This window comes from Tachyglossus aculeatus, chromosome X1 (assembly GCF_015852505.1).
Source record: "Tachyglossus aculeatus isolate mTacAcu1 chromosome X1, mTacAcu1.pri, whole genome shotgun sequence".
Taxonomy (NCBI): Eukaryota; Metazoa; Chordata; class Mammalia; order Monotremata; family Tachyglossidae; genus Tachyglossus; species Tachyglossus aculeatus.
In genome coordinates this window covers 124,817,497-124,845,109 of record NC_052101.1, presented here as the reverse complement: position 1 = coordinate 124,845,109, position 27,613 = coordinate 124,817,497, and the positions used below count along the sequence as shown (strand labels likewise).

Sequence of the window (27,613 nt, the reverse complement as noted above, 5' to 3'; positions counted from 1 at the left end):
GCCGGCCCGCTCCTTCCTCCGTGCGGCCGAGCCATGGGCTGCGTGGTCGCCGCCTCCTCCTCGGCTCGGGTACTGCTTGGGCTCCTCAGTCTCCTCCTCTGGGTACGTGTTGTTCCCGCGGGGACAAGACGGGCGAGCGGCAGCTGAGGACCGAGCTGCGCGGGGCTGGGGGTAATGGCAGGGCAGCCTAGTGTGGCCGCCCCCTTTCCCTTCGGGGTCGTTGTTTCCTCCCCCGAGAGAAATGGGGATGGGGACAGGGAGGTTGCCCTCCTTAGAAGGGAGGGTGAGGAGGGGCAAACCTCAGAGGTGGGAGAGGAAGGAAACGGGTTGGTCAGACCTCCTATCCCGTCTCCCCTGCAGCTGCTCGCCCCCACCCACAGGCGTGTGACCCCCTCCCTCCCTTGGCTAAAGGTCACGTCTGAGCCCATCCAGGGAAATGGAGGGGAGACTGGACAATTGGGGAGACAGGCTCACGTGTCAAGGCCCTTTGCACTCGTCCCCTAACTCACCTGGAAACTCTGTTACCTGTTTTGGCGTCCCCGGTTTTCCAAGATTGTATCTCTAGAGAAAGGCCTGAGTGATGGTGGGAGCCCTGACGCGCAGAGGGGACAGGGTGGGTCCGACCCCCGGCCCTCCCGATCAGTCAGTCAGTCATATTTACTGAGTGCTTACTGTGTGCACAGCATTGTACTAAATGCTTGGGAGATTATACTACAACGGAGTTGGTAGACATGTTCCCTGCCCACAGCAAGCCTGCAGTCTAGATTAGACTGTAGATGGACATTACTGGATAGCCATTACCCTCCTGGGGTAATAAGAATAATAATAATAATAATGGCGTTTGTTAAGCGCTTACTATGTGCAAAGCACTGGGGAGGATACAAGGTGATCAGGTTGTCCCACGTGGGGTTCACAGTCTTAATCCCCATTCTACAGAGGAGGTAACTTTGGCACAGAGAAGCTAAGTGACTTGCCCAAGGTCACACAGCCACAACTGGAGCTGGGATTTGAACCCACGACCTCTGACTCCCAAGCCTGTGCTCTTTCCACTGAGCCACGCTGCAATGTCCTCCTATCTGCTGAGTGCTTTTCCCTGGACCCTGGGAAGCTGTTAAGAGATTCAGCCCAAACCATTGAGCTCAGGGTCAATGAACTCTCAGATCTGGTGTAACAGTAAAGGTCTCTCTTCCTCTCCCTTCTGTTAGGTGCTATGTTGTGGGGAATGAGCTGAGGCACCAGCTGATCAAAGTCCCCTTAATAAAAGGCAAATGGGAGCAGCATTGTCCTGCTGCTCCCAGACCCAATCTGCACCTGACCCAGGACAGGCCCATCTTGGCTTTCTGTTACTCCTCTGATCAGTCCTTCCCTCTCTGAGGTTTGACCCAACACTGTCCATTCTGTGCGGACCACTACCACCATGTTCAATGGCCACCTCCTCCAGGGAGCCTACCACAGTCCCTTCCCAAACCAATCATGGTACAGAACCTTCTATCCAACTATTTCCCCTAACTGTAATTTATTTCAATATCTGTCTCCCCTCTGTAGACTGGAAGCTCCTTGTGGGTGGGGGGATCCTGTCTACCAACTCCATTGAATTGTACTCAGACAAGCCCTTAGTAAGTGCTTTGCACAGAAGCACTCAAATACCATTGATTAATACCTGTCACCCCACCCTCCGTACTTATGTACTTGTTCCAACATGTACTTCCCAAGCGCTTAGTACAGTGCTCTGCACATAGTAAGCGCTCAATAAATACGATTGAATGAATGAATGAATGGAAGCTCCTTGTGGGTGGGGGGATCCTGTCTACCAACTCCATTGAATTGTACTCAGACAAGCCCTTAGTAAGTGCTTTGCACAGAAGCACTCAAATACCATTGATTAATACCTGTCACCCCACCCTCCGTACTTATGTACTTGTTCCAACATGTACTTCCCAAGCGCTTAGTACAGTGCTCTGCACATAGTAAGCGCTCAATAAATACGATTGAATGAATGAATGTTCAATGGCCACCTCCTCCAGGGAGCCTACCACTGTCCCTTCCCAAACCAATCATGGTACAGAACCTTCTATCCAACTATTTCCCCTAACTGTAATTTATTTCAATATCTGTCTCCCCTCTGTAGACTGGAAGCTCCTTGTGGGTGGGGGGATCCTGTCTACCAACTCCATTGAATTGTACTCAGACAAGCCCTTAGTAAGTGCTTTGCACAGAAGCACTCAAATACCATTGATTAATACCTGTCACCCCACCCTCCGCACTTATGTACTTGTTCCAACATGTACTTCCCAAGCGCTTAGTACAGTGCTCTGCACATAGTACTATAGCTCAATAAATACGATTGAATGAATGAATGAATATCCTTATACTATGCCATGTCCCCTATCTGTAATTTATTTCAATGTCTGTCTCTCCCTCTAGGCTGTAAGCTCCCTGTGGGCAGGGATCATGCCTACCAATTTTGTTGTACTATACTCTCCCAGGTACTTAGTACAGTTCTCTACACAAAAATAAAATCCTTAATAAATACCCTTGATGGTGTGGGAGTCTTGATTCCCCATTTAGAATGCGAACTCCCAGAGGGCAGAGTCTATGTTGGTTCTGAGAAGCCGAGTGGTCTAGTGGGAAAAGTACAGCCCTAGGAGTCAGAGGACCTGAGTTCTAGTCCCAGGATTGTCATTGGCCTACTGTGTGACCTTGGGCCAGTCACTTAACTTTTCTGTGCCTCAGTTTTCTCATTTGTAAAGTGGGGATTCAGTACCTACTTTGTGAGCCCTGTGTGAGACAGGAATTCTGCGTGACTTGATTATTTTTTATCTACTCCAGGGCTTAACACAGTCTTGGCACAAAGTAAGTGCTGAACAAACACAACAATTATTGTTATCTTTCTGGTATCACCTGGTACTGGGATCTGCCTTCTGTGAGTCTTGTATTTCCCCCTGACTTCAGGACATCTCTACTTGGATGCCCCACTGACACCTCAAACTTAACGTATCCAAAACAGAACTCCTCATCTTCCCACCCAACCCTTGTCCTCCCCATGACTTTCCCATCACTGTAGCAGCACTACCATCCTCCCTTTCTTACAGGTCAGTAACCATGCAGTTTTCCTTGACTCAGCAATCTCATTCAACCCAAATATTTAATGTCACCAAATCCTGTTGGTTCTACCTTCACAATATCACTAAAATCCGCCCTTTCCTCTCTATCATAACCGCTGTCACGTTGATCCAAGCACTTATCCTTTCCCGCTTGGACTACTGCATCAGTCTCCCTGTTAGCCTCCTGCCTCTTCCTCACTCATTCATTCATTCAATCATATTTATTGAGCACTTACTGTGTGCAGAGTACTGTACTAAGCACTTGGGAAGTACAAATTGGCAACATATAGAGACGGTCCCTACCTAACAACGGGCTTACAGTCTAGAAGGGGGAAACAGACAACAAAACAAAATGTGGACAGGTGCCAAGTCATCAGAACAAATAGAATTAAAGCTAGATGCACATCATTAACAAAATAAATGGAATAGTAAATATGTACAAGTAAAATAGAGTAATAAATCTGTACAAACATATTTACGGGTGCTGTGGGGAGGGGAAGGAGGTAGGGTGGGGGGGATGGGGAGGAGGAGAGGAAAAAGGGGGCTCAGTCCGGGAAGGCCTCTTGGAGGAGGTGAGCTCTCAGTAGGGCTTTGAAGGGAGGAGGAGAGCTAGCTTGGCGGATGTGTAGAGGGAGGGCAATCCAGGCCAGGGGGAGGACGTGGGCCAGGGGGTCGACAGCGGGACAGGCGAGAACGAGGTACAGTGAGGCGGTAAGTGGCAGAGGAGTGGAGGGTGCGGGCTGGACTGTAGAAGGAGAGAAGGGAGGTGAGGTAGGAGGGGGCGAGGTGATGGAGAGCCTTGAAGCCGAGAGTGAGGAGTTTTTGCTTGATGCGTAGGTTGACTGGCAGCCACTGGAGATTTTTGAGGAGGGGAGTAGCATGCCCATAGCGTTTCTGCACAAACATGATCCGGGCAGCAGCATGAAGTATAAACTGGAGTGGGGAGAGACAGGAGGATGGAAGATCAGAGAGGAGGCTGCAGTAATCCAGTCAGGATAGGATGAGAGACTGAACCAGCAAGGTAACAGTTTGGATGAAGAGGAAAGGGTGGATCTTGGCGATGTTATGGAGGTGAGACCGGCAGGTTTTGGTGACGGATTGGGTGTCCTTACTCCACTCTGCTCCCCGGATCATTTTTCTACAAAAACGTTCAGTCCACGTTTCTCCACTCCTCAAAAAACTCCAGTAGTTGCCTGTCCACCTCCATGTCAAACTCCTTACTACAGGCCTTAATGCACTGAATAGGCTCACCCCCCCTCCTATCCGACCTCATTGATTTTTCTACTACAGCCCAGCATGCTCACCACACTCGTGTAACACCAATCTACCCACTGTACCTTGATTTCAGCTATCTCATCGCTGACCTCTTGCCCGTGCCCTGCCTCCAGCCTGCAACCCTCTCCCGCTTCGTATCTGACAGACCATCACTCTCCCTTCCTTCAAAGCCCTATTAAAATCACATCTCCTCCAAGAGGCCTTCCCCAACTGAGCCCTTATGTCCCCCCGAGTCCATCTCCCTTCTCCAGTCCCCTTGCACTTGGATTTGTATCCTTCATCCACCCCAGCCTCTGCCCCTCAGCACTTAGGTAAATATCCATAATTTATTTTAGTGTCTGTCTTTCGTTCATTCAATCGTATGTATTGAGCATTTACTGTGTCTTCCCCTGTATGACTGTAAGTGCCTTGTGGGCAGGGAAAATGTCTACCAACTCTTTTGTATTCTCCCAAGCGCTTGGCACGCAGTGGGTGCTCAATAAATGTGATTGTTCAAGACTGACTCCCACACTTCTATTTTAACCCTAAAACTTGTTCACTGATCCTCTGCTGCAGAAAATGTGCCAGTTCCCAAGTGTCCCACAACTTTGCTGTGTTTCTTAAGTGGATGAGCAGGAAGAGAGGGTCTTAGAGCTAGGGAGGCCTTTCTTTGGCCCCTAGGCTTAAAAAGGGTGGGGCTCAAGGGCCTGTGGCCAGGGAGGAGCTGGGGCACTTAACCACCACTGACTCCTGGCAGGAGCTAGGCCAGTTTCAAGGGGTATGCAGCCAATTGCATAGGTGATGCAGAGGGGCAGATAGGTAGTGGAAATGAGGGCTTAGTCATGGAAGGCCTCTCAGAGAAGATGTGATTTAAGGAGGGCTTTGAAGTGGGGATAGTGGAGGTCTGTCAGATATGAAGGGGTAGGGAGTTCCAGGGCAGAGGATGATGTGGGCAAGGGGTCAATGGCGAGACTGAGATACAGAGAGTAGGTTTGTCTTAGAGGAGTAAAGTGTGAGAGCTAGGTTGTAGTCGATCAGCAAGTTAAGGTAGGATAGGGAGAGCTGATTAAGTGCCTTAAAGCCCATGGTGAGGAGGTTTTTGAGGAGGGCAGAGATGTGGACCAAGCAATTTTATTTTATTTTATTTTAAGAAAAGTGATTCAGGCAGCGATTGTACTAACGTGGTAGCGGACATGTCAAGTTTGAGGTATCAGAGGGACATCAAAATAGAGATGTCTCTACCATCACCAACTCTGTAATCCCTCTATCTGACCACCACCACCTCACCTTCCACCTCTTCCACACACCCCTCCCTGCAAATCTGTCCTGCTCCCCAGAGGTCTCTCCACAGAGACGTCCAATCTTTTGACCCCCTCCAATTTTCTAAAGTCATCATGCCCCATTTGGTCTCCCTCCCCAACCTTCTCTTCATGCTCAAATCGACACCCTCAACACGATCTCCACTGAACTCAACTCTCTCGTCCTTCTGCTGATCTCATACCATTAACCTACAACCCTGGATCACCTCCACAGTATGGTTCCTCCATTCCTGTTCTCAAGCTGCACAGTGCAACTGGGGGAAATCCAGCCATCAGGCTGATCTTGTCCATCTCAACTTCCTCCTCACCTGCTTTAATTCTGCCCTCTCCTCTGCTCAGCAGCAATACTCCCATACCTATTGCCCATAGCAGTGGTTTCAGACATTTAACTCCCTCCCCCTTGCCAAAAATCTTTTGCCCCAATGACCTGACCATGCACTTTATTGATAAAATTGAAACCATCAGGTGTGACCTCCTTAAAATCTCCCCTGCTTCTCTCCAGTCCCTCGCTCCCTTCTGCCCCATATTCTACTCACCCATCTTTCCCAGCATTATATCAAGAGATTTCCTGCCTCCTCTCAAAATCTGTCCATCCCTTCACACCTTATTGAAACACTTGCTCCCTCTTTCTTACCCTTCTGACCACCATGTTCAACCATTCACTTTCCAATAGCTTCTTCACTGCTTTCAAACATGCTCGTGTATCCCCTATTCTAAAAAAAAACCCTCCCTTAACCCCATGGCTCCCATTAGGTATCTCCCCATCTCCCTCTTACCATTCCTCTCAAAACTCCTTGATTGAGTTTACTACACCCGCTGCCTCCACCTCCTCTCCTCCAATTCTATCCTCTATCTCCTTCACTCCATGGAAACTGCTCTCTTTACTGTCACCACTGCCCTCTTCTTGCCAAATCCAATGACCTCTACTACATCCTAATCCTCCTTGACCTCTCAGTTGTCTTCAACACTGTGGACCACCCCCTTCTGGAAACGTTATCTAACCTTGGCCTCTTTGACACTGTCCTCTCTTCCTATCTCTCTAGCCGCTCCTTCTCAGTCTCTTTCGCAGGCTCCTCCTCTGTCTCCCACTGTCTAACTGTGGAAGTCCCCTTCTATTCTCCATTTGCATCCACTCCCTCGGAGAACTCATTTGCTTCTATGGCTTCAACTACCATGACTATGCGAATGATTCCCTAAACTACATCTTCAGCCCCGATCTCTCTTTCTCTGCAATGTCACATTTCCTCCTGGCATCAGGAGATCTCTAATTGGATATTCTGCCAACACCTCAAAACTAACCCATCCAAAACAGACCTTTGCATCTTCTCACCCGAACCCAGTCTTGTCTTTCTCATCACCGTAAAAAACACTACAACCTCCCTATCTCACAAGCCCGTAACCTTGGCATTATTCTCGACTCATCTCTCATTCAACCCATATATTAAAGCTATCACTAAACAGTGTTGCTAAAATCCACCCTTTCCTCTCCATCCAAACTGCTACTAAGCTGATCCAAGCACTTATTGTATCCGTCATGACTACTGCATCATCCTCCTTGCTGACTTCCCTGCCTCCTATTTTTCCCCATTCCAGTCCTTACTTCACTCTACTGCCCAGATCATTTTTCTAAAAAAAAGGCTCAATTTACTTCTCCCCACTCCTCAAGAACCTCCAGTGGATGCCCATCCACTAGTGCTCTGCACACAGTAAGCGTTCAATAAATATTATTGAATGAATGAATGCATCAAACAGGAACTCCTTACTATCAACTTTAAAGCAGCCAATCAGCTCTCCCCCTCCTACCTTACCTCACTGATTTCATCAATCATATTTATTTCCTACTACAACCCAGCCTGCACACTTCACTCCTCTAACATCAACTTTCTAACCGTACCTCTTTCTCGCCCTGCCTCTGGCCTGGAACGCCCTCTTCCTTTATATCCAACAGACCATCACTCTTCTCACCTTCAAAGCCTTATTAAGATCACATCTCCTCCAAGAGGCCTTCCCCGATTAAGCTCTCTTTTCCTCAACTCCCTCTCTCTTCTGCGTCCCTTGTGCATTTGGATCTGTATCCTTTAAACACTTGATGTTCACCCCACCATCAGCCCCACAGCGCTTATGTCCATATCCATAATTTATTTTCAAGTCTGTCTCCCCGTCCTGGTAGGCAGGAAACATGTCTAACAATTCTGTTGTATTACACTCTCCCAAGTGCTCAATACAATGCTCTGCACACAGTCGGGGCTCAATAAATACCATTGATTGAGGAAACGTGAAATGGCAGAGGAGACAGGTTAGGGCTGGAGATGTAGACAATGGGTATCATCTTTACACAGATGGTAGCTGAAGGTATGGGAGTGAATGAGTTCTCCAAGGGAATGGCTGAAGATAGAGAATAGATTAGAGAAGCAGTGAGGCTCAGTAGAAAGAGCCTGGGCTTGGGAGTCAGAGGTCATGGGATCTAATCCCGGCTCTACCACTTATCAGCTGTGTGACTTGCCCAAAGTCACTTAACTTCTCTGCCTCAGTTACTTCATCTGGAAAATGGGGATTAAGACTGTAAGCCCCGTGTGGGACAACCTGATTACCTTGTATCTCCCCCAGCGCTTAAAACAGTGCTTACATAGTAAGGGCGTAACAAATACCAAAATTATTATTATTGTTATTATAATGACACCAATTAATGACACTCAAGCCTCATACCAGACCCAGGGGCCCAAGCAGGTCACTCTGCATAAGCCTGACTGGAAAGGAAGAGTGGGGGAAATTGAGGCCATCCTTGGGGATGAAAATTACGAAGCCTCTGGCATCTCAGCAGCTCCCTACCTTTCTCCGCTCCTTAATGAAGCCCAGAAGTTGTATCTTCTAACTCGATTGGGTGCTCCCTAGCACTTAGTACAGTGCTGTGCACCCCATGGAAGCTGCATAAATGTGATGAGTCTTCAGAGAAGCAGTGTGGTCAACTGGAACGAGCATGGGTGTGGCAGAAAACCTGGGCTCTAATCCTGACTCTGCTCCTTCCCTGCTGCGTGACTATGAGCAGATCCATCGACTGTGGCCGTCTCTCAACTGGTGGCGGGTGAGACCACGGAAAAACCACGACCGCTCCTAAGCGGGGAGAGTCGGGGTTGTGAGAACGCCCAAGAAAGATTTAAAATCAATTCATGGGTGAGAAGTCCCTGATGGGTTGTTAAAAGGAGGGATGGTAACTGGCCCATCCTTAACCAGGCCTCTGGGTGATTAGGAGGGTAATCCTAGCTCTGTGCCTCTAAGTTTCCTTTTGGTGCTACTGTTGGAGAGGCCTACTGTCTGGGAGCTCCAGTGGCCTAGGGAATAATTAGTCAATCATTTACTGAGGGCTTATTGTGAGTGTAGCTGTGTAATAAGCGCTTGGGAGAGTACAATATAACAGTGTTGGTAGACCCGTTCCCTGCCCAAAGCACACTATAAGACACCTGCCTCTCAAACCAGGGACTGTGGGCTTGAATCCCTTCAGAGATGTGTAGTATAATTTGCTGCAAAGGCTACCAAGACAACTGCCTACTGGCTCTTGGTGTGCAGGCATTGTGCTGCGATCACTAGGTCCCTCAGTGGGTCCTGCCTGGAAAATACCTGTGGGTGCTCTTCACAATGTGCTGCACTTCTGCCCGCCACCTACTTGCTCGTTGCACTCTGGGCCCTAGAGGGAATGTGACTGGCAGGGAGGAGTGTGGCCTAGTGGAAGGAGCCCAAGCCTGAGACTCAGAGGATAATAATAATAATAATAATAATAATGATGGCATTTATTAAGCACTTACTATGTGCAAAGCACTGTTCTAAGCGCTGGGGGGATACAAGGTGATCAGGTTGTCCCACGGGGGGCTCACAGTCAACCCCCATTTTACAGATGAGGTAACTGAGGCCCTGAGAAGTTAAGTGACTTGCCCGAGGTCACACAGCTGACAAGTGGCGGAGCCGGAATTTGAACCCATGACCACTGACTCCAAAGCCCGGGCTCTTTCCACTGAGCCACGCTGCTTCTAATCTTGGCTCTGCCACTCGTCTGCTGTGTGACCTCGGTCAAGTCATTTCTCTGGGCCTCATTTTCCTCATCTGCAAAATGGGGATTCAATCCCTGTTCTCCCTCCTACATAGACTGTGAGTCCCGTGTGGAACCTGATTATCTTGTATCTACCCTAGGGCTTAATACAGCGGTAGTACACTGTACAGCGTTTAGTACAGTCTACCGGCCGAGCTTCCTGTTCCACCTGGATCACAACGTTGGCAACGCCAAGGCCACCGACTGCTTCACCCTCATGGGCAAGGTCTACACATTGCTGGGCAGTATCGCCCTGCACCCCAAGTTGGACCATGGCCCGCCTAGCCCCGAGGACCTCCGGGGGCAGGGAGGCTGATGGCAGCCAGGGCCCATACCCTGACCCCCACTGAACTGCGTTTGACTTTGACGCCTTTTTTCAGGTGTACTACAGGGAGCAGCTGGAGCGGGACTGGTGCCAGCAAGCCCAGCATGAGGCCCTGCATAAACAGCAGCAGGAGCAGGCCCAGCGGGACTGGCTCTGGGTGCAGAGCGTAGACATGTCCATCAGCCTCCTTTTGATGCTCTCCTTCTTTGGCCTCATGCAGAAATAGTGTGGCAGTGAGAGAGGTGGGATTGCCCGAGGTTGCTCCCCTCCCTCCACATCAGTTAGCACTGTTCCCCCCCCACAGACACAGCAGAGTTGCCCTTTAAACCATCTCTTGTGTTCAAGAGCCACGAGGATCCCATCTCCGTCAGTCAGTCGATCGTATTTATTACTTAGTGCTTGGGAGAGTACAATATAAAAATCAACACACACACATTGCCTGCCCACAATGAACTTGCAGTCTAGAGGGGGAGACATACATTAATATAAATAAATTATGGATATGTACCTCAGTGCTGTGGGGCTGGGAGGGGAGATGAATAAAGGGAGCAAGTCAGGGTGATGCAGAAGGGGGTGGGAGAAGAGGAAAGGAAGGCTTAGTCAGGGAAGGCTTCTTGGAGATGTGCCTTCAATGAGGCTTTGAAGGAGGGGAGAGTAATTGTCGGATATGAGGAGGGAGGGCATTCCAAGCCAGAGGTAGGATGTGGGCAGAGGTCTACATCCCTAAACCCCTCTCCTCCTCATCCCCCGCTCCCCCCCACCCCATACACACACACACACACACACACACACTATTGACTTAAGGGCACCCAGGATAGGAGTCCGGTGTGACAGGTGGAAGCCCTCTAAAAGTTACTGTGGGTCAAAATCAGCAAGTCTTTCCTGAATACCATGGCACAGTGCAAAGACCCAGGGGTTGGTGCCCCTTCCCCCCACCGCCCATTGCCTGTATGTAACCTTAAAATACAGAATATATGCCAAGGTCACAGCCAAAGCAATCACTCAGTGGTATGGGTTTGTGTTTGCAGGACAGGACATGCGTGGTCTGTAAGGGAACCTTGGGAACATGGGCTTTTCTGAGGACTCCTTATGCAGCGTCCTCATTGGAAGTGTCTGCCCCATCACTGTTCTCTTAGCATCAGGAGGTTAGGAGACCCCATGGCCTCCCCCAAGGGTGACCAAGACGAGAGATCTTGAGTTTTCTGTGGAAACCAGGCCTTGCCTGGAGGGTATGTGTGTTGGCGGTCAGGATTTTTCATTCTGCAAACTGCTGGGTTGATCACTGGGAGAAGCAGAGTGACCCAGTGCAAAGAGCATGGGGCTGGGAGTCAGAGCACCTGGGTTCTCACCCCACCTCTGCTGCCTGCCTGCCGTGTGACCTTAGGCAAGTCACTTACCTTCTCTGGGCCTCAGTTTCCTCATCTGCAAAATGGGAATTCAATACTCCAATTTAGACTGTAAGCCCCTTGGGGGACAGAGATTGTGCTCGATCTCATTATCTTGTATCAACCCCAGTGCTTAATACAGTGCTTGGCACATAGCATTTAACAAATACCGTTATTATTATTACAGTATTTGGCACAGAGTGCTTAACAAATATTATTATTATCATGATTATTATGAGTGGGAATAGCGTGGTGCAAACCACTAGTACTATAATCAATTCCAGCACACAGGTTCTTGGTCCTGAAGTCTCAGCACAGAGGCACATCTGTCGGTCCCCACTGTCTCCATCACTGTTGGAGACGGGGTCCTGGGTTGAGCTGATGCTGGCGCGGTGAGAAGCAGCATGGTGTAGTGGATGGAGCATGGGCCTAGGAGGTCCTAGGTTCTAATCCTGACTCCAACACTTGTCTGTTGTGTGTCCTTGGGCAAGTCACTTAACTTCCCTGTGCCTCAGTTAATGAGGATTAAGAGTGTGAGTCCAATGTGGGACAGGAACTGTGTCCAATCAGATTAACTTGTACCTACCCCAGCATTTAGAACAGTACTTGGCACATAGTTAGTGCTTAGCAAGTACCATTATTATTGGTTTATGAAATTCCCCCATGTTCTGATTTTTCAGCACCATTTATCCCAGTTGAAGGCTCTGCCCTCTTCTTCTTTTCCCTAGCTGGTTTCAAGAATTCACTATTAATGAAAAGTGACACTGTTCACTTTTGATCTGGGCCTCTGCCAGAACTCTCCAATCTATAAACAAGAGCAGTGAGGTAGAAAAGGTTAGTTTGAAATGGTGAAAGGTTACTGGGTGGAGGGTGGGTGAAGAGGTGATATAGAAAAGTCTTTGAGGTTATACTTTTTCAAAGTGTCTGGTTGGCTTCAGGGCTCTCCACCCCCTGACCCTACCTTACCCATCTGCTCTCTTCACCCACTATTCCCCAACCCGCTTTCTTTGCTCGTCTCAAGACGGTCTTCCAGCTGTCCCTCACTCTCGACTCTCCCACCTCCGTCCCCTTGCTCACACTGTTCCCCTGGGGTAGAGCTCCCTCCCCCACATCAGGCAGACCTCCCAGCTCTCCCCAGACTCAGAACCCTCCTGAAATCCCACCTCCTCCAGCAAGCTTTCCCCAATTCACTTCCCATCACCCCTAGCTCTGTCATCCCTTCAGCTAGCTCTACTATTTAGGAACTGATTTTCACTTTCAATCATTCATTCAATCGTATTTATTGAGTGCTTACTGTGTGCAAAGCACATTAATTCATTCAATCGTATTTATTGAGAACTTACTGTGTGCAGAGCACTGTATTAAGTTCTTGGAAAGTACAATTCAGCAATAAAGAGAGACAATCCCTGCCCTTACCGGGCTTACAGTCTAGGGGGATTCCAGATATGTCATCCCATTTCTCTCTGCCCATTCATTGCTCTGTCTTGACTGGGTCCCACAGGTCCCCTCAATATAGGAGGCAGCGGGATCTTGTGGACCCAGCATGGATCTGAGTTTCAGGAGATCCAGATTCTGACTCCAGCTCAGATCCTGACTCCAGATCCTGCGTGATCTTGGGCAAGTCACTTCACCTCTCTGGAGCTTCCGTTTCTTCTGTAAAATGGGGAGGCTGCTACCTGCCTTTGCGAGAATACTGTAAGAATCAACTGAGATCACAGATGTGTGAAAATGCTTTGGAACAATAAAAGCGTTTAACAAGTTTGAGGAATTATTATGGTGTCACCAGGCAGTTGAAGTGAACAACCTCTCTTGCTTTGGAATGGGTCAAGCATCTGGGCACTCAGCAAATATTAATTAAAGGTTTCATAAAGGCAATGGGAAGCACCATGGCCTAATGGAAAGGGCCCGGAAGTCAGAGGACCTGGGTTCTAATCCTAGTTCCATCACTTACCTGCTGTGTGATTTTGGGAAGGTCACTTCACTTCCCTGGGGCTCAGTTCCTTTATCTGCAGAATGGGGATTCAATATCAGGTCTCCCTCCTACTTACTCTGTGAACCCTATGCAGGACCTGATTGTCCCGTATCCACCCCAACACTCAGTACAGAGCTGGGCATATAGTAAGCACTTAACACATACCACAGTTATCATGTCTTAAAATAATTTAGAAATTCTATGTGGACAGATGTTTGTTTTTTGGTTTTTTTCCCTTGAGAAGCCAAGAAATAGATAACCTTCTCTAGAAGTCAGGGGTGTTTTATGCCAGAGTGACAGCTCCAGAGGGATCCAGAGTTGGAGGTGTTTGGAAAGCCAGGGTGGGTCTTTCCAGGCCCCCTGGCTCAGGGGCTTTCTCTTGATTCCCAGGGAGCTGCGATTGCTATGGCCCTTGGGGGTGCCTTCGTGATCATAACCTACAAGCACTACAAGCATTTCTTTCAAGACGACTACCTGGCTCTTCCTGGCTGGTTGGCCATGGCTGTGGCCTTCCTGCTGCTTCCCGCTGGCGGCCTGGGCCTCTCTACTCCCAACAGAAGCGCTCGCTGGAGGCAAGGAACCGTGAGTATATGGAGCCGGTAGGAGTAGTGGCAGTGGTATTTACCGATCATCCGCAGGGTGGGATGCACTGTACTAAGTGTTTGGGAAAGTACGACTGTTCTTGAGATTGGGGGCGGTGCGGGGAAGGACGTTTCCTAGCGGAGAGGCAGAGGAGACAACGTGATGCCAGCCTTACCTGGTGACTTCTCCACTAATGACACTGCCGGGTAGTTCTTTTTCCAGTAACAACCATGCTTAGCTTCTCGAAGTCTCTTGGCAAGAATCCGATTTGGGGATCTCGGGTATCCTGACTGGATTATGGCTTCTGATGCGCCATGGTTTTTTTCTGACTTGAGCCCCCGCTACGGTTTTGATTGGTTGATGTGAGTCCTTTAGCTTCTGTCCTTTGCAGTTGAGTGGTTTGGCTGTCTAGTGGCAAACAGCTTCTCTGCTGTATCCCGGGGGAAGCGGCAAGATCTGTGGTTACCGTAAATAGTGTCGCTTCCCTCCCCTCAAATGATATTTGCATAGCCTATAAGTAGATGATGTCAAGGGAGAAACAGAGTGTGTGTGTTTGTGTGTGTGTGTGTGTGTGTGTGTGTGTGTCGCATCTGTGTGCATGTGTGTAAATCATCAAACATACATTGATTTTTCTAGCCCAAACCCAACAGACCCATCTGCCGTTTTACTTAGAGCAGGTCTGATTTCCTGGAAAAGCTTGAGGGCTCAAAGAAAGTGGCTGGACGGGTGAGTGTGAAAAGAAGCAACAGAAATGAAGATTTTTTCCACCCCCGTAATTTCTTTAGATTTTTCAGACAAAGCTTTTAGAAGTAGTCCCCTGTTGGACTGAATTGCTCCTTATAATTGTGGTATTTTTTAAGCGCTTACTAGGGGCCAGGCACTGTACTAAGTGCTGGAGAAGATGCAAGCTAATGGGGTTGAACACAGTTTCTGTCCCACATAGGGTTCGCAGTCTTAATCCCCGTTTTACAGATGAAGTAACCGAGGCCCAGGGAAGTAAAGTGACTTGCCCAAGGTCATGCAGCAGCAAATGGCAGAGCCAGGATTAGAACCCAGGTCCTTTTTACTCCCAGGCCCATGTTCTATCAATCAATCAATCAATCAATCAATCGTATTTATTGAGTGCTTGCTATGTGCAGAGCACTGTACTAAGCGCTTGGGAAGTACAAATTGGCAACATATAGAGACAGTCCCTACCCAACAGTGGGCTCACAGTCCAAAAGGGGGAGACAGAGAACAAAACCAAACATACCAACAAAATAAAATAAATAGAATAGATATGTACAAGTAAAATAAATAAATAAATAGAGTAATAAATATGTACAAACATATATACATATATACAGGTGCTGTGGGGAAGGGAAGGAGGTAAGATGGGGGGGGATGGAGAGGGGGATGAGGGGGAGAGGAAGGAAGGGGCTCAGTCTGGGAAGGCCTCTTGGAGGAGGTGAGCTCTCAGCAGGGCCTTGAAGGGAGGAAGAGAGCTAGCTTGGCGGATGGGCAGAGGGAGGGCATTCCAGGCCCGGGGGATGACGTGGGCCGGGGGTCGATGGCGGGACAGGCGAGAACGAGGTACGGTGAGGAGATTAGCAGCGGAGGGTGCGGGCTGGGCTGTAGAAGGAGAGAAGGGAGGAGAGGTAGGAGGGGGCAAGGTGATGGACAGCCTTGAAGCCCAGGGTGAGGAGTTTCTGCCTGATGCGCAGATTGATTGGTAGCCACTGGAGATTTTTGAGGAGGGGAGTAATATGCCCAGAGCGTTTCTGGACAAAGATAATCCGGGCAGCAGCATGAAGTATGGACTTCATCCTATCCACTAGGCATGCTGCTTCTCCTCATTTGGTCTTGGTCCAGAGGGAACTTTAGCACAAAGGTCAGTGAAATGTCACCTTAGTGGTCCAAAAGGCTGACGTGAAAGTGAGTTGCTAACGGAATTTGTTCAAGGCCTGGCATTGGTTGGTGCCATCACCGGGGTTCTGGCTGAGGCTTGGAAAGCAGGCCCACATTTGCCAGCCAGGAGACCCACTCAGAGCTTGGACACAGCTGGAGTAGCCCCAAGGGCTTGGAGCCTTGCTGTCAGACGGAGGTCACCCAAGCAGATACTGATAAATAAATCACCAGCAGCTCTGTACTTCTACACCACATGACTTATTAGCAGTTCTGGTGAAAACTTTGGCGGGAGAAGAGATTGAAACTTTGAAATGAGCTAAAATGAAGATCTTTTAGGGTTTTGTATTTTTTTATTTTGGTTTTTTAAACCTGGGGATTGCATTTATCTGCAATATCGGTGGTTTCCAAGTTTCTCACTTCCCCAACCTGTGGCACTCATACTAACTCCTCCTACCCGTCTCTACTGTTGCCTCAGACACAGAAATATCAATCAATCGATAGCATTTATTGAGCACCTACTGTGTGCAATCAATGGAATTTATTGAGTGCTTGCTGAATGCAGAGCATTGCACTAAGCACTTGGGAAAGTATAATACAGCAGTGTTGGTAGACATTATTCCTGTCCACAATCTAGGCGGGGAGACAGACATTAAAATGGATTTTTGGTTAAGGCAGCTAGAGTAAAAGAATATTTACATAAGTACTGTGGGGCTGGAGTGAACGTCAAAGTGCTCTTAGTGCATTAAAGGGAGGGCGGATGGGAAATAAAGGGCTTAGTGTGGGAAGGCCTCTTGTAGGAGATGGGATTTTAGGAGGGTTTTGAAGGTGGGGAGAGTGGTGGACTGTTGAGTATGAAGCAGGAGGGAGTTCTGGGCCCAAGGGAGACCACGGACAAGTGGTCAGCAGATAGGAAAGATGAGATTGAGGTACAGTGAGTAAGCTGAAGTTAGAGAAAGTCTAAACACCATGCCAACCTCGTTCACTTCAACTTTATCCTTTCCTGCCTTAACTCTGCCCTCTCCTCTACCAGGCAAAACTATTTCTTCTCCCTTATTGACACCCATGCCCATCATCCCCGTCAGCTCTTCCGTACATTTAACTCCCTTCTCAGGCCCCCGGTTCCTCCCCCTCCTCCTTCCCTCACCCCCAACGATCTGGCCTCCTACTTCATTAATAAAATTAAATCCATCAGGTCTGAGCTCCCCAAAGTCACTCCCCCCCCCCCCTTCTCCAACCCCCCAGCTCTCAACACTCTCCGCTACTCTCCCATCCTTCCCAGCAGTATCCTCAGAGGAGATCTCCTCCCTCCTCTCAAATGCTACTCCGGCCACCTATGCTTCTGACCCTATTCCCTCTCATCTTATGAAATCTCTCGCTCCATCCCTTCTCCCCTCCTTAACTTCCATCTTCAACTGCTCACTCTCCAGTGGTTCCTTCCCCTCTGCCTTCAAACATGCCCACGTCTCTCCCATACTAAAAAAACCCACTCTTGACCCCACCTCACCTTCTAGTTATCGCCCTATCTCCCTCCTACCATTCCTTTCCAAACTCCTTGAACGAGTCGTCTACATGCGCTGCCTCGAATTCCTCAACACCAACTCTCTCCTCGACCCCCTCCAATCTGGCTTCCGTCCCCCACATTCCACCAAAACTGCCCTCTCAAAGGTCACCAATGACCTCCTGCTTGCCAAATCCAATGGCTCATACTCTATCCTAATCCTCCTCGACCTCTCAGCTGCCTTCGACACTGTGGACCACCCCCTTCTTCTCAACACGGTATCCAACCTTGGCTTCACAGACTCTGTCCTCTCCTGGTTCTCCTCTTATCTCTCCGGCCGTTCATTCTCAGTCTCTTTTGCGGGCTCCTCCTCCACCTCCCATCCCCTTACTGTAGGGGTTCCTCAAGGGTCAGTTCTTGGTCCCCTTCTGTTCTCTATCTACACTCACTCCCTTGGTGAACTCATTCGCTCCCACGGCTTCAACTATCATCTCTACGCTGATGACACCCAAATCTACATCTCTGCCCCTGCTCTCTCTCTCCCTCCAGGCTCGCATCTCCTCCTGTCTTCAGGACATCTCCATCTGGATGTCTGCCCGCCATCTAAAACTCAACATGTCCAAGATTGAACTCCATATCTTCCCTCCCAAACCCTGCCCTCTCCCTGACTTTCCCATCACTGTTGACGGCACTTCCATCCTTCCCGTCTCACAAGCCCACAACCTTGGTGTCATCCTCGACTCCGCTCTCTCGTTCACCCCTCACATCCAATCTGTCACCAAAACCTGCCGGTTTCACCTCCGCAACATCGCCAAGATCCACCCTTTCCTCTCCATCCAAATCGCTACCCTGCTCATTCAATTGCTCATCCTATCCCAACTGGATTACTGCATCAGCCTCCTCTCTGATCTCCCATCCTCCTGTCTCTCCCCACTTCAATCCATACTTCACACCACTGCCCGGATCATCTTGGTGCAGAAACGCTCTGGGCATGTTACTCCCCTCCTCAAAAATCTCCAGTGGCTACCAATCAACCTACGCATCAGGCAAAAACTCCTCACCCTCAGCTTCAAGGCTCTCCATCACCTCGCCCCCTCCTACCTCACCTCCCTTCTCTCCTTCTACAGCCCAGCCCACACCCTCCGCTCCTCTGCCACTAATCTTCTCACTGTGCCTCGTTTTCGCCTGTCCCGCTGTCGACCCCCGGCCCACGTCCTCCCCCTGGCCTGGAATGCCCTCCCTCCCCACATCCACCAAGCTAGCTCTCTTCCTTCCTTCAAAGCCCTCCTGAGAGCTCACCTCCTCCAGGAGGCCTTCCCAGACTGAGCCCCCTCCTTCCTCTCCCCCTCCTCCCCCTTGCCTTACCTCCTTCCCCTCCCCACAGCACCTGTATATATGTATATATGTTTGTACATATTTATTACTCTATTTTATTTGTACATATTTATTCTATTTATTTTATTTTGTTAATATGTTTTGTTTTGTTGTCTGTCTCCCCCTTCTAGACTGTGAGCCCGCTGTTGGGTAGGGACCGTCTCTATATGTTGCCAACTTGTACTTCCCAAGCGCTTAGTACTGTGCTGTGCACACAGTAAGCGCTCAATAAATACGATTGAATGAATGAATGAATTGATTTGGTTATGCCTCAGCTGGCTGCCTGGGGGCTTTAGATTGGGTTGAGGGAGTGGGAATGGAAGCCAGACAGAAGCTAATGACAGCATCTGACCTCATCCCGCTGTTCCTTTCTTCTAGTTCATGTATGCCACTGTGGTTCTGATCTGCTTGGAAGCCTCGTCGGCCATCTTGGCCCAGACCTATTCCCATAAGGTGAGTGTGTTTAGGAGAAGTTCCCTTCTGGTGGATTTCACCAGCCCCTTCTCTGTCTACACAGCAGCAGTGGATAAATTCCAGAGACTTGGCCCCCAGCAAGAAGTCGGGGAGGTGGGGGCGGAGGGGGGCTCCTTGCCAATCCCCTGGGTAAGGCCAGGAGCAACTCCAGTCCCGGGTGGTTGAGGTAGAGCCTGAGAGAAAGGATTGAAACGCTTGAATGGTTGCCCTGGGGACATGGGCAGCACTAATAATAATAATAATTGTGGTATTTGTTAACTGCTTACTGTGTACCAGGCACTGTACTAAGTGCTGGGGTGGATACAAGCAAATTGTGTTGGACACAACCCCTGTCCCAAGTGGGGCTCACAGTCTTTATCCCTATTTTACAACTGAGGTAACTAAAGCACAGAAAAGTGACGTGACTTGCTCGAGGTCACACAGCAGACAAGTGGCAGAGCCGGGATTAGAACCCATGACTTTCTGATTTCCAGGCCCTAGCACATGCGGGGCTGAGAGTCAGGCTGGCACATTTGGCAGGGGACAAAGCTTCTAGGTTGTGGCATCCCCCCCTCCCCTGCCCCCTGTGCATTTCAAGGGGCTTGGGGAGTAATGGTGAAGGTGACATCAGAAAGCAGAGATTGAGACACCCAAACTCTGGAGATGAGGAGGTGGGGTCAATGATCACTCAGTCAATCGGTAGTATTTATCGAGTGGCTACTGGAAGGGGTAGAGCACTGCACTAAATGCTTGGGGAGAGTACAGTATCCGTCACCATCCCCCACCCTCCCGGTGGCCCCGGGGAGGGTGGGATTGGGGCTAGGCCAACATTCCAGCCGTTCAGCTTCCCTTTCAGAGGAGCGACTGTGGAGTGGAGGCTGTTGGTAGGTTTCACTTTTCACCACTGAAGCTAAAACTGTTCCTATAAGCTGAAGCTGTGCCTTCAAGGAAAGGAGAACTCGATGATTTTTTTCTATTTTTATTTTTTATGGTATTTGTTAAGCACTTACTATGTATCAAGCACTGTTCTAAACACTGAGATAGGTACAAGTTTATCAGATTGGACACCGTCACTGTCCCACATGGTGCTCACAGTCTATATCGGAGAGAGGAGGATTTAATCCCCAGTTTACAGATAAGGTAACTGAGGCACAGAGAAGTGCAGTGACTTGACCGAGGTCACGCAGTGGATAAGTGGCAGAGCTGGGATTATAACCCAGGTCCTGATCCCCAGACCTGAGATCTTTCCACCAGGCCATGCTGCTTCTCATGATGAGAAAAACCCAGTCAGGCCTGACTTATTAGGTGTCTGCTGTGTGCACAGCTGAGTACTGAATGATTTGAGAGAAGACAGGAGAGTTAGCAGACACATCTCTGTCCTCGAGGAACTTCCAGTCTAGCAAGGAGGCAAATGTGAAAATAATGTACAGAGGAGGAGGAAGAAGGAAAGGAGCATAGAGGACACGAGTCCCATACTGTAAGAGCCTTTCTTTTATGGTATTTGTTAAGCACTCATTATGTGTTAAGCACTGTTCTGAGTGCTAGGGCAAATTCAAGTTAATCAGGTCAAATCCAGTCCCTGACCCACATGGGGCTCACAGTCTAAATAGAAGGGAGAACTGGTATTTCATCCTAATTTTAATAATAATAATAATAGTAGTAATAACTGTGGTATTTGTGCTTACTACATGCCAGGCACTTTACTAAGCGCTGGGATGGATACAAGCAAATCCGGTTGGACACAGTTCCTGTCCCACATGGGGATCCCAGTCTTAATCCTCATTTTACAGATGAGGAAACTGAGGCACAGAGAAGTGAAGTGACTTGCCCAAGGTCACACAGGGAGCTGGGGAGGGCTTAGCCAAGGTTACACAACAGGCAAGTGGCAGAGCCAGGTTTAGAATCCAGATCTTCCCCAGGCCCGGGCTCTTTCCACTAGACCATGCTGCCTCCCTAGGTCACAGATGGGCAGGGATCATGTCTACCAACTCTGCCATAGTGTCCTCTCCTGAGTATTTAGTACAGTGTTCTGCCCACAATAAGCACTCAATCAATGCCATTGAGTGACTGAGTTGGGTGAAACAAGGGTGCAAGTCTTAATGTGTGATTGTTCCTTTTTCTTCCTGCCAGAGAGGCTTGGAGTTAAGGGCCATGGATCAGCTTTTCCATTGGTACATCAGGAATTCTTCTGACCCCCGCAGTAGGCCTGTGGATGAACTCCAAGAACAGGTGAGCCCCCAACCCCCACCCCACTCTGCTCAGGCCACTGCCTTCTCGTTCCCCCCAAGAGAAGCGTGGCCACTTTGCCTGTCTCTGCCTGTCTGTGTATGCCCAGCTCAGGCCTGCTTAGACTTTTCCCAAACAGCTCTTGAATGAACAGGATTTGAGCTCTTCTGACATTCCTCTCTCCTGTCTTAGCTGGAGTGCTGTGGGCTCCACAATTACACAGATTGGGTCATCGGTCTCAGCCCGAGCCAGGCTAGCCACCTCTGGCTCCCTGAAAGCTGTTGCAAGAAGAGCTCTGCCAATTGCACAGGAGACCCGGCTCGGCCAGACCTGCTGTACCAAGAGGTGATTGATGACTTAACGGAAGCCCAGAGGGGCAGACTTTTTTTTTTTAATGGTATTTGTTAAGCACTTGCTGTGTTCCAGCCACTGTACTAAGCACTCAGGTAGATAAAAAAAATAATCAAGTTGGATACAGTCCCTGTTCTGCCTGGGGCTTACAGTCTTAATTTCCATTTTACAGATGAGGGAACTGAGGCCCAGGGAAGGGACTTGCCCAAGGTCACCCAGCAGACAACTGTAGGAGCCACGTCCACCTCTGCAGAGGCTTTTGCTCGTCTCTGCTAGAGATTCGGGCATTTAGACTAGCTGGAGCCCAAGAGGTGGGACTGCTGGCCATCCTTGGGAGGATGCCAGCTCTGGAGTTTCCCTGGGATGGGAGGGGTGGGAAGAGGAGGAGGCTTTCCCAAGCTGCCTCATTGAATAGCTGAGGCTGGTGTGAAAATTGAGGAAATCTGCCTGGACCTCTGGCAGTCATGCTATGGAGAGGGGATTGGACTCTCTTCTGCCACTCCCCAAAGAAGTGAGGGGACAGTTAAGGAGAAGAAATCCACATTGGTGTAGTGGGGCAGGGTGAAGCAGACAGGGACTGAAAAACTCAAGCAAAAACTCCTCACTCTCAGCTTCAAGGCTCTCCATCACCTGCCCACTCCTACCTCACCTCCCTTCTCTCCTTCTACAGCCCAGCCCACACGCTCCGCTCCTCTGCCGCTAACCTCCTCACTATGCCTCATTCTCTCCTGTCCCGCCGTCGACCCCTGGCCCACGTTCTTCCTCTGGCCTGGAATGCCTTCCCTCTGCACATCCACCAAACTAGCTCTCTTCCTCCCTTCAAAGCCCTACTGAGAGCTCACCTCCTCCAGGAGGCCTTCCCGGACTGATCCCCCCCTTTTTCCTCCCCTCCTCCTCCCCTCCCCACAGCACTTGTACATATTTCTACATATTTATTACTCTATTTTATTTGTACATATTTACTGTATTTTATTAATGATGTGTGTATAGCTATAGTTCTATTTATTCTGAAGGCATTGACACCTGTCTACTTGTTTTGTTTTGTTGTCTGTCTCCCCCTTCTAGACTGTGAGCCTGTTGTTGGGTAGGGACTGCCTCTATATGTTGCCGATTCGTACTTTCCAAACGCTTAGTACAGTGCTCTGCACACAGTAAGCGCTCAATAGATACAATTGAATGAATGACCCAGTATTGTTAACCCCCTGTGAATGAGTTGCTTAAATACAAGGAGACCTAGGACAGATGGTGTGTCTTCCTTGTCTTAAGTCTGGGTCAGTAGAAAAAGAGGGAGTCTGGCTCCTCCTGATCCATCGTATTTGTTGAGTGCTTGCGGGTAGATGAGATTGAGGTACAGTAAGTAGGTTGAGCCAAGTGAACATGCTAGGTTGTAGCAGGCAAGGTGGAATCGATCAATCATTGGTGTTTTTTGAGGGCTTACAGTGTGCAGAGCACTGGAAGAGAACAATTCAACAGAATTGGTAGCCGTGTTCCCTGCCCACAAGGAGCTTATGGCCTAGATGGGGAGACAGACATTAAAATAAATTACAGATAGGTACTTAAGTGCTGTGGGTGGGGGGAAAGGGTGAGGTGCCTCTCAGGTGCTTAAAGGATACAGATCCAGGTGCACAGGTGAGGCGGAGCGAGAGGGCATAGAGAAGATGAGGGCTACAGCTTGGACCATTGGTCTTTTAGCTCAGCCCCATCCCTCAATCCATGTAGCACGGGTCCCTCTTGGCAGTGACTGCACCCGCACGTCTGGGCCTCTCGCCAGACTGGACCGGGGGGGGTGCCATCTGGAAGCGGGAATTGGGCCGAGATGACGCTTTGGGCTCCGGCGGTCCAGCTTGTTCCGTTTCCCTAGTGTCAGGAATACCCCACTGTAGGGTGAGGGGCAGGAGGTAACGGCAATGAAATTCTGCTCACTGTTGATGTTGTCGTGCTTGGGGGATTGTTTTAGTCACTGGATGTTCTCGACGCTCAGCCCCTGTGTGTATTTACACAGCCCGGAATGCCAGGCCCTGCCTGGAACCATCCTGGTGCCCGGTCTGCTCGGCAGTATGTAGAAAACAAGCTCTTGCTCCCAAGCACTAACAGACTTCACCACTAAAAAAGGAGGATGGGCCCAAGATGAGCCTACTTCACATTTTGACACCTGGGCCAACCAGGAGAGAGGAGGAAAGGGGGAGGGAGAGGGAAGAAGAAAGGAAGATAGTAGTTGCCCTCTGCTGCCATGTCACCACCTCTGTCTCTCACTTCCATAGCTGCTCTCACCAGCCAGCTCAGGGTGTACCAGCACGGCCACAGCTGACATTATTTGGGCAGGGGTGCAGCCCCAGTGGAGGATGGCGGCTCTGGGCTGAGAAGGGGCATGAGGGCTGTATGGACTGACCCCATAGGGTTCGCCAAGCCCTGACGCCTGCCTCGTCCATGGCACGTCCCCCAGGCTACCTGGGCGGGTGGGGCGAGACGGGCGCCTCTGGCTTGACCCTGGAACCCAGTGAGGAGGAAACCCCACCTGCATTCCAGGCAGCAGTCAGCCAACAAGGAACATCAAGTGGAGCTGACATCTCGATGCCCCTCTCTGCCTGGCCCTAAAAGCTGTGGAGATGAAGCTAATGGCTGTGCTTCTTCAGTGCCAATTCCCTGGGGCCAGTGCCCCCTCACCACCTGGATGAAACCACCCAGAGCTTCACCATGCTAAAAGAGAAGAAAGGTGACTGCAAGTCGAGGGCAGAGCCCAGCTCTGACTGCATTAAAAGCAGCAGCCAATGGAGATTGACAGCAGCAGCTGTCCTGCTGTTTCAAGTTGGGGGTCTGCTCAAATCGCTGCTTCTGGGGTTTGCTGTCGCTTGTGCTTTAAATGGAGGGGGATGGGTCTCCGTCTAGTGGTTTCACATCAAATCGGGGACTGGTATCATCTGGCTTTTGCTGGAAGAAAGAGGCTGTTGGCATTGCCTCTGAGCAGTTCCAGCTGGTTTACTGGCCTCTGTGGGAAAGGCCAGATGCCATATTGAGGGTGAACAGCTACCTGAGGTGGTAGAGAGAAAAATAATGGAAATGTCATTAGAGCTGTCCTCCAGAACTGGGGAAAAGGAGGAACCTAGGGTCTGATGATGGGACCTGGAGGGAAAAGGCCCCGGGCCGATCTTGAAACTCTCATGGTGGAAAAGACAGAGGAACCCGAGTTCACAGATGAATTTGTTCATCTTCTCGTTAGGGCTGTCGGACCAAGCTGGAGCAGCGACTGGAATTTACCCTCAGCTTTGTGTTCTGGTGCTGTGTGGTAGTGGGTTGCCTGCAGGTGAGTCCTGTACAAGATGTTCCCAGGGGAGGGGATAGCAACAGGCCTTAGAAGACTCCTTACAAGGCCTGGGACACAGAAGGGGAGGCCCAGGGCTTAGAAAACTCAGTGCCAAGTTGCTGCTGGTGGTTATGTTTTTGTGGCTAGTGAGTGGATTGGGGAAAGAAGTGTCAGGTTGAGGGAAGGGAGGGAGGGAGTGTGTGTGTGCGTGCGCACACACATATCTGCATGCACAGAGAGCACCAGCTTCAGCTCCCTTAGTGGGGCTGATAGTAAAGACTATCCTGGTTTGCTGCTTCTCCTTGGCTGTTTCAAATGTTCTGGTGATCATGCATGTGACAGGGTAAAAGGAGCCCTAAATACCCTTCTAAGATGACAGTAATGGTGGGATCTGCTGCTTTATTTGGTGGGGGGGGGGGGGGGGGGGGGGCACAGAGAGGGCAGGGAGAATCTGTGGATCTGGCTGGCTCATTCCCACACTGCCCATGGCAGGACCTAATGGTACTTGGTAGCCAACTCTCTTTTACCCCCTGCCTTATTCATGGGTCCCCTTCCCTCCCTTCAGACACTGTCCTCATCTTCCTCTTCACTGCTCGTGTATGTGTTTGTGTTTATGTATGTACAGCCGTCACTGGGCCACAGTGTTGTACCCTTGGCCAAGACACACTTTTCAGAGCACAAACCAGATTGGGTTAGACAGTTAGACCCAATAATTCCTTTTTCCTTTTCTTCCTTTCATGGTTAGCTAATGCCTCTGCCTTTGTTTCCTAGCTCCTTGCTGCCATTGCCAATGGAATTCTCATGAAGCAGCAGCCGCTTCCAGACTACCGTATCCTGGAGTCGGCCAAGTTTTCCTAGCTCTCTGTCCTAGCACCTGGAGAAACGGGGATGGACCCCCACACACACACAACATACACACACGCACTGTTGCTAGCACGTGACTGGGGACGAGCAATGGAAGGGACCTCTTTGGTGGGGCTTGCATCTAATCCAGAACCGTGGCTCTTGCGTGGTGGTGCCAGAGGATGGGTTGTCAATTCTGGTCCCTGCAAAGGATGTCTGTCAACAGAACCGGCCCCCAGGCAGCATCAATGGGCCTTGGGCCTAGTAGGGCTAAGAATGGGGCTGGGGTCGGAGTGAAGGGAGGGAGACTTTGACACGTGGCAGGCAGGTTGTTAAGGAAGTTTGTGCTTTCACGGAAGTAATCTTTGGGGTGGCAGAAAAAACTCTCCCACACCCTGACTGCCGCGGAGTGCCCACAACATGAAACTCGTGAAGTGTGTTTTTTAAAGAGGAAACTTTCCCGCCTCCTGCCCTTCCGCAGTCTCCCGATGAGAAATGCTTAACACGTACTCTCATTGCACTGAAACTCAATAATAATGTTTATATTTAGCATGTCTAATCCTCCTCGGTTTGAAGTAGGGTAGTGGCAGCAGCCCCATCCGGGCTGCATATTAGAACACAGGCTTCCTCTGCTGGACTTGGGTCTCCCTAAATGGCCACTGCTGCTTCTCGTGGCCTCACTCTTCCAGTTCCTACCTTCTTTTCACCTCCTGCTGGGCCAGGGTTTGGTGGTTGAGGCTGAAGGGTGACTGGAACTTCCCTTTCCAGGTCCCAGTGTCCCACACTTAGAAATGGTTGGCCTGACATCTGGGAGCAGACACTGCCTGGTAGAAATAAAAGCAAATCGTGTTTCGTTTTGGGCGTGTGGTGTTTTTTTTTATTTTTTTCTTTCCAGGGCTGCCCGATCTGCCCAGCTCCTGGCAGGGAGTGTGACCCTGGCCAGACTTACAGTAGACCGTGGCCCCTGTACTAGAAGCCTCCACCAGCAGCCTAAGCATCAAAAGGAGGGAGTGGTCTCTCCGTGCTCTGTGGGACTCTGGGAACACCTGCTCCGGCCCATGTCCACCAGAAAAGGGTATGGCCTGATCCCAGCTGCAGCTGAGCTCCTGCCTGCTTAGGGAGTCAGAGAATTCCTGAGGTGGTTTTCCCCTGAAGGGAGGAAGAAGAGAGGGAAGGGCAGATGCAGAGCTGAGAGAGGCCACAGTAAGTCAATCACCCAATCAGTGGTATCCATTGAATGCTTACTGTGTGCAGAGCACTGGACTAAGTGCTTGGGCGAGTTCACAACAACAGAGTTGGTTAGACACATTCCCTGCCCATAAGGAGCTTACGTTCTAGGGGAGGGGAGACAGACGTAAAAGTAAATTGAATAATTTTTTTTAAAAAAAAAGTGCTGAGGGGCTGATGATGGGGTGACTATCAAGTGCTTTAAGGGAACAGATCCACAATATCATCATCATCAATCGTATTTATTGAGCGCTTACTATGTGCAGAGCACTGTACTAAGCGCTTGGGAAGTACAAATTGGCAACATATAGAGACAGTCCCTACGCAACAGTGGGCTCACAGTCTAAAAGGGGGAGACAGAGAACAAAACCAAACATACTAACAAAATAAAATAAATAGAATAGATATGTACACGTAAAATAGAGTAATAA

The 27,613-nt window shown here is 49.7% G+C and overlaps 1 protein-coding gene across 2 annotated transcripts; it reads left to right on the top strand.

Moving 5' to 3' along the window:
* Positions 1–26,811, top strand: LOC119919888 (tetraspanin-3-like). 2 transcript variants are annotated; one of them, XM_038740679.1, is made up of 7 exons: positions 1–102; positions 13,831–14,022; positions 19,160–19,234; positions 21,365–21,463; positions 21,653–21,805; positions 25,029–25,112; positions 25,884–26,811. In XM_038740679.1, exons 1-7 carry the CDS (start codon positions 34–36, stop codon positions 25,968–25,970), a joined length of 759 nt encoding a protein of 252 aa, XP_038596607.1. In that variant the 5' UTR covers positions 1–33; the 3' UTR covers positions 25,971–26,811. The 2 variants fall into 2 exon arrangements, with proteins under 2 accessions (XP_038596607.1, XP_038596608.1); XM_038740680.1 differs by lacking the exon at positions 1–102 and adding an exon at positions 10,251–10,325.
* Positions 26,812–27,613: the final 802 nt, after the last annotated feature.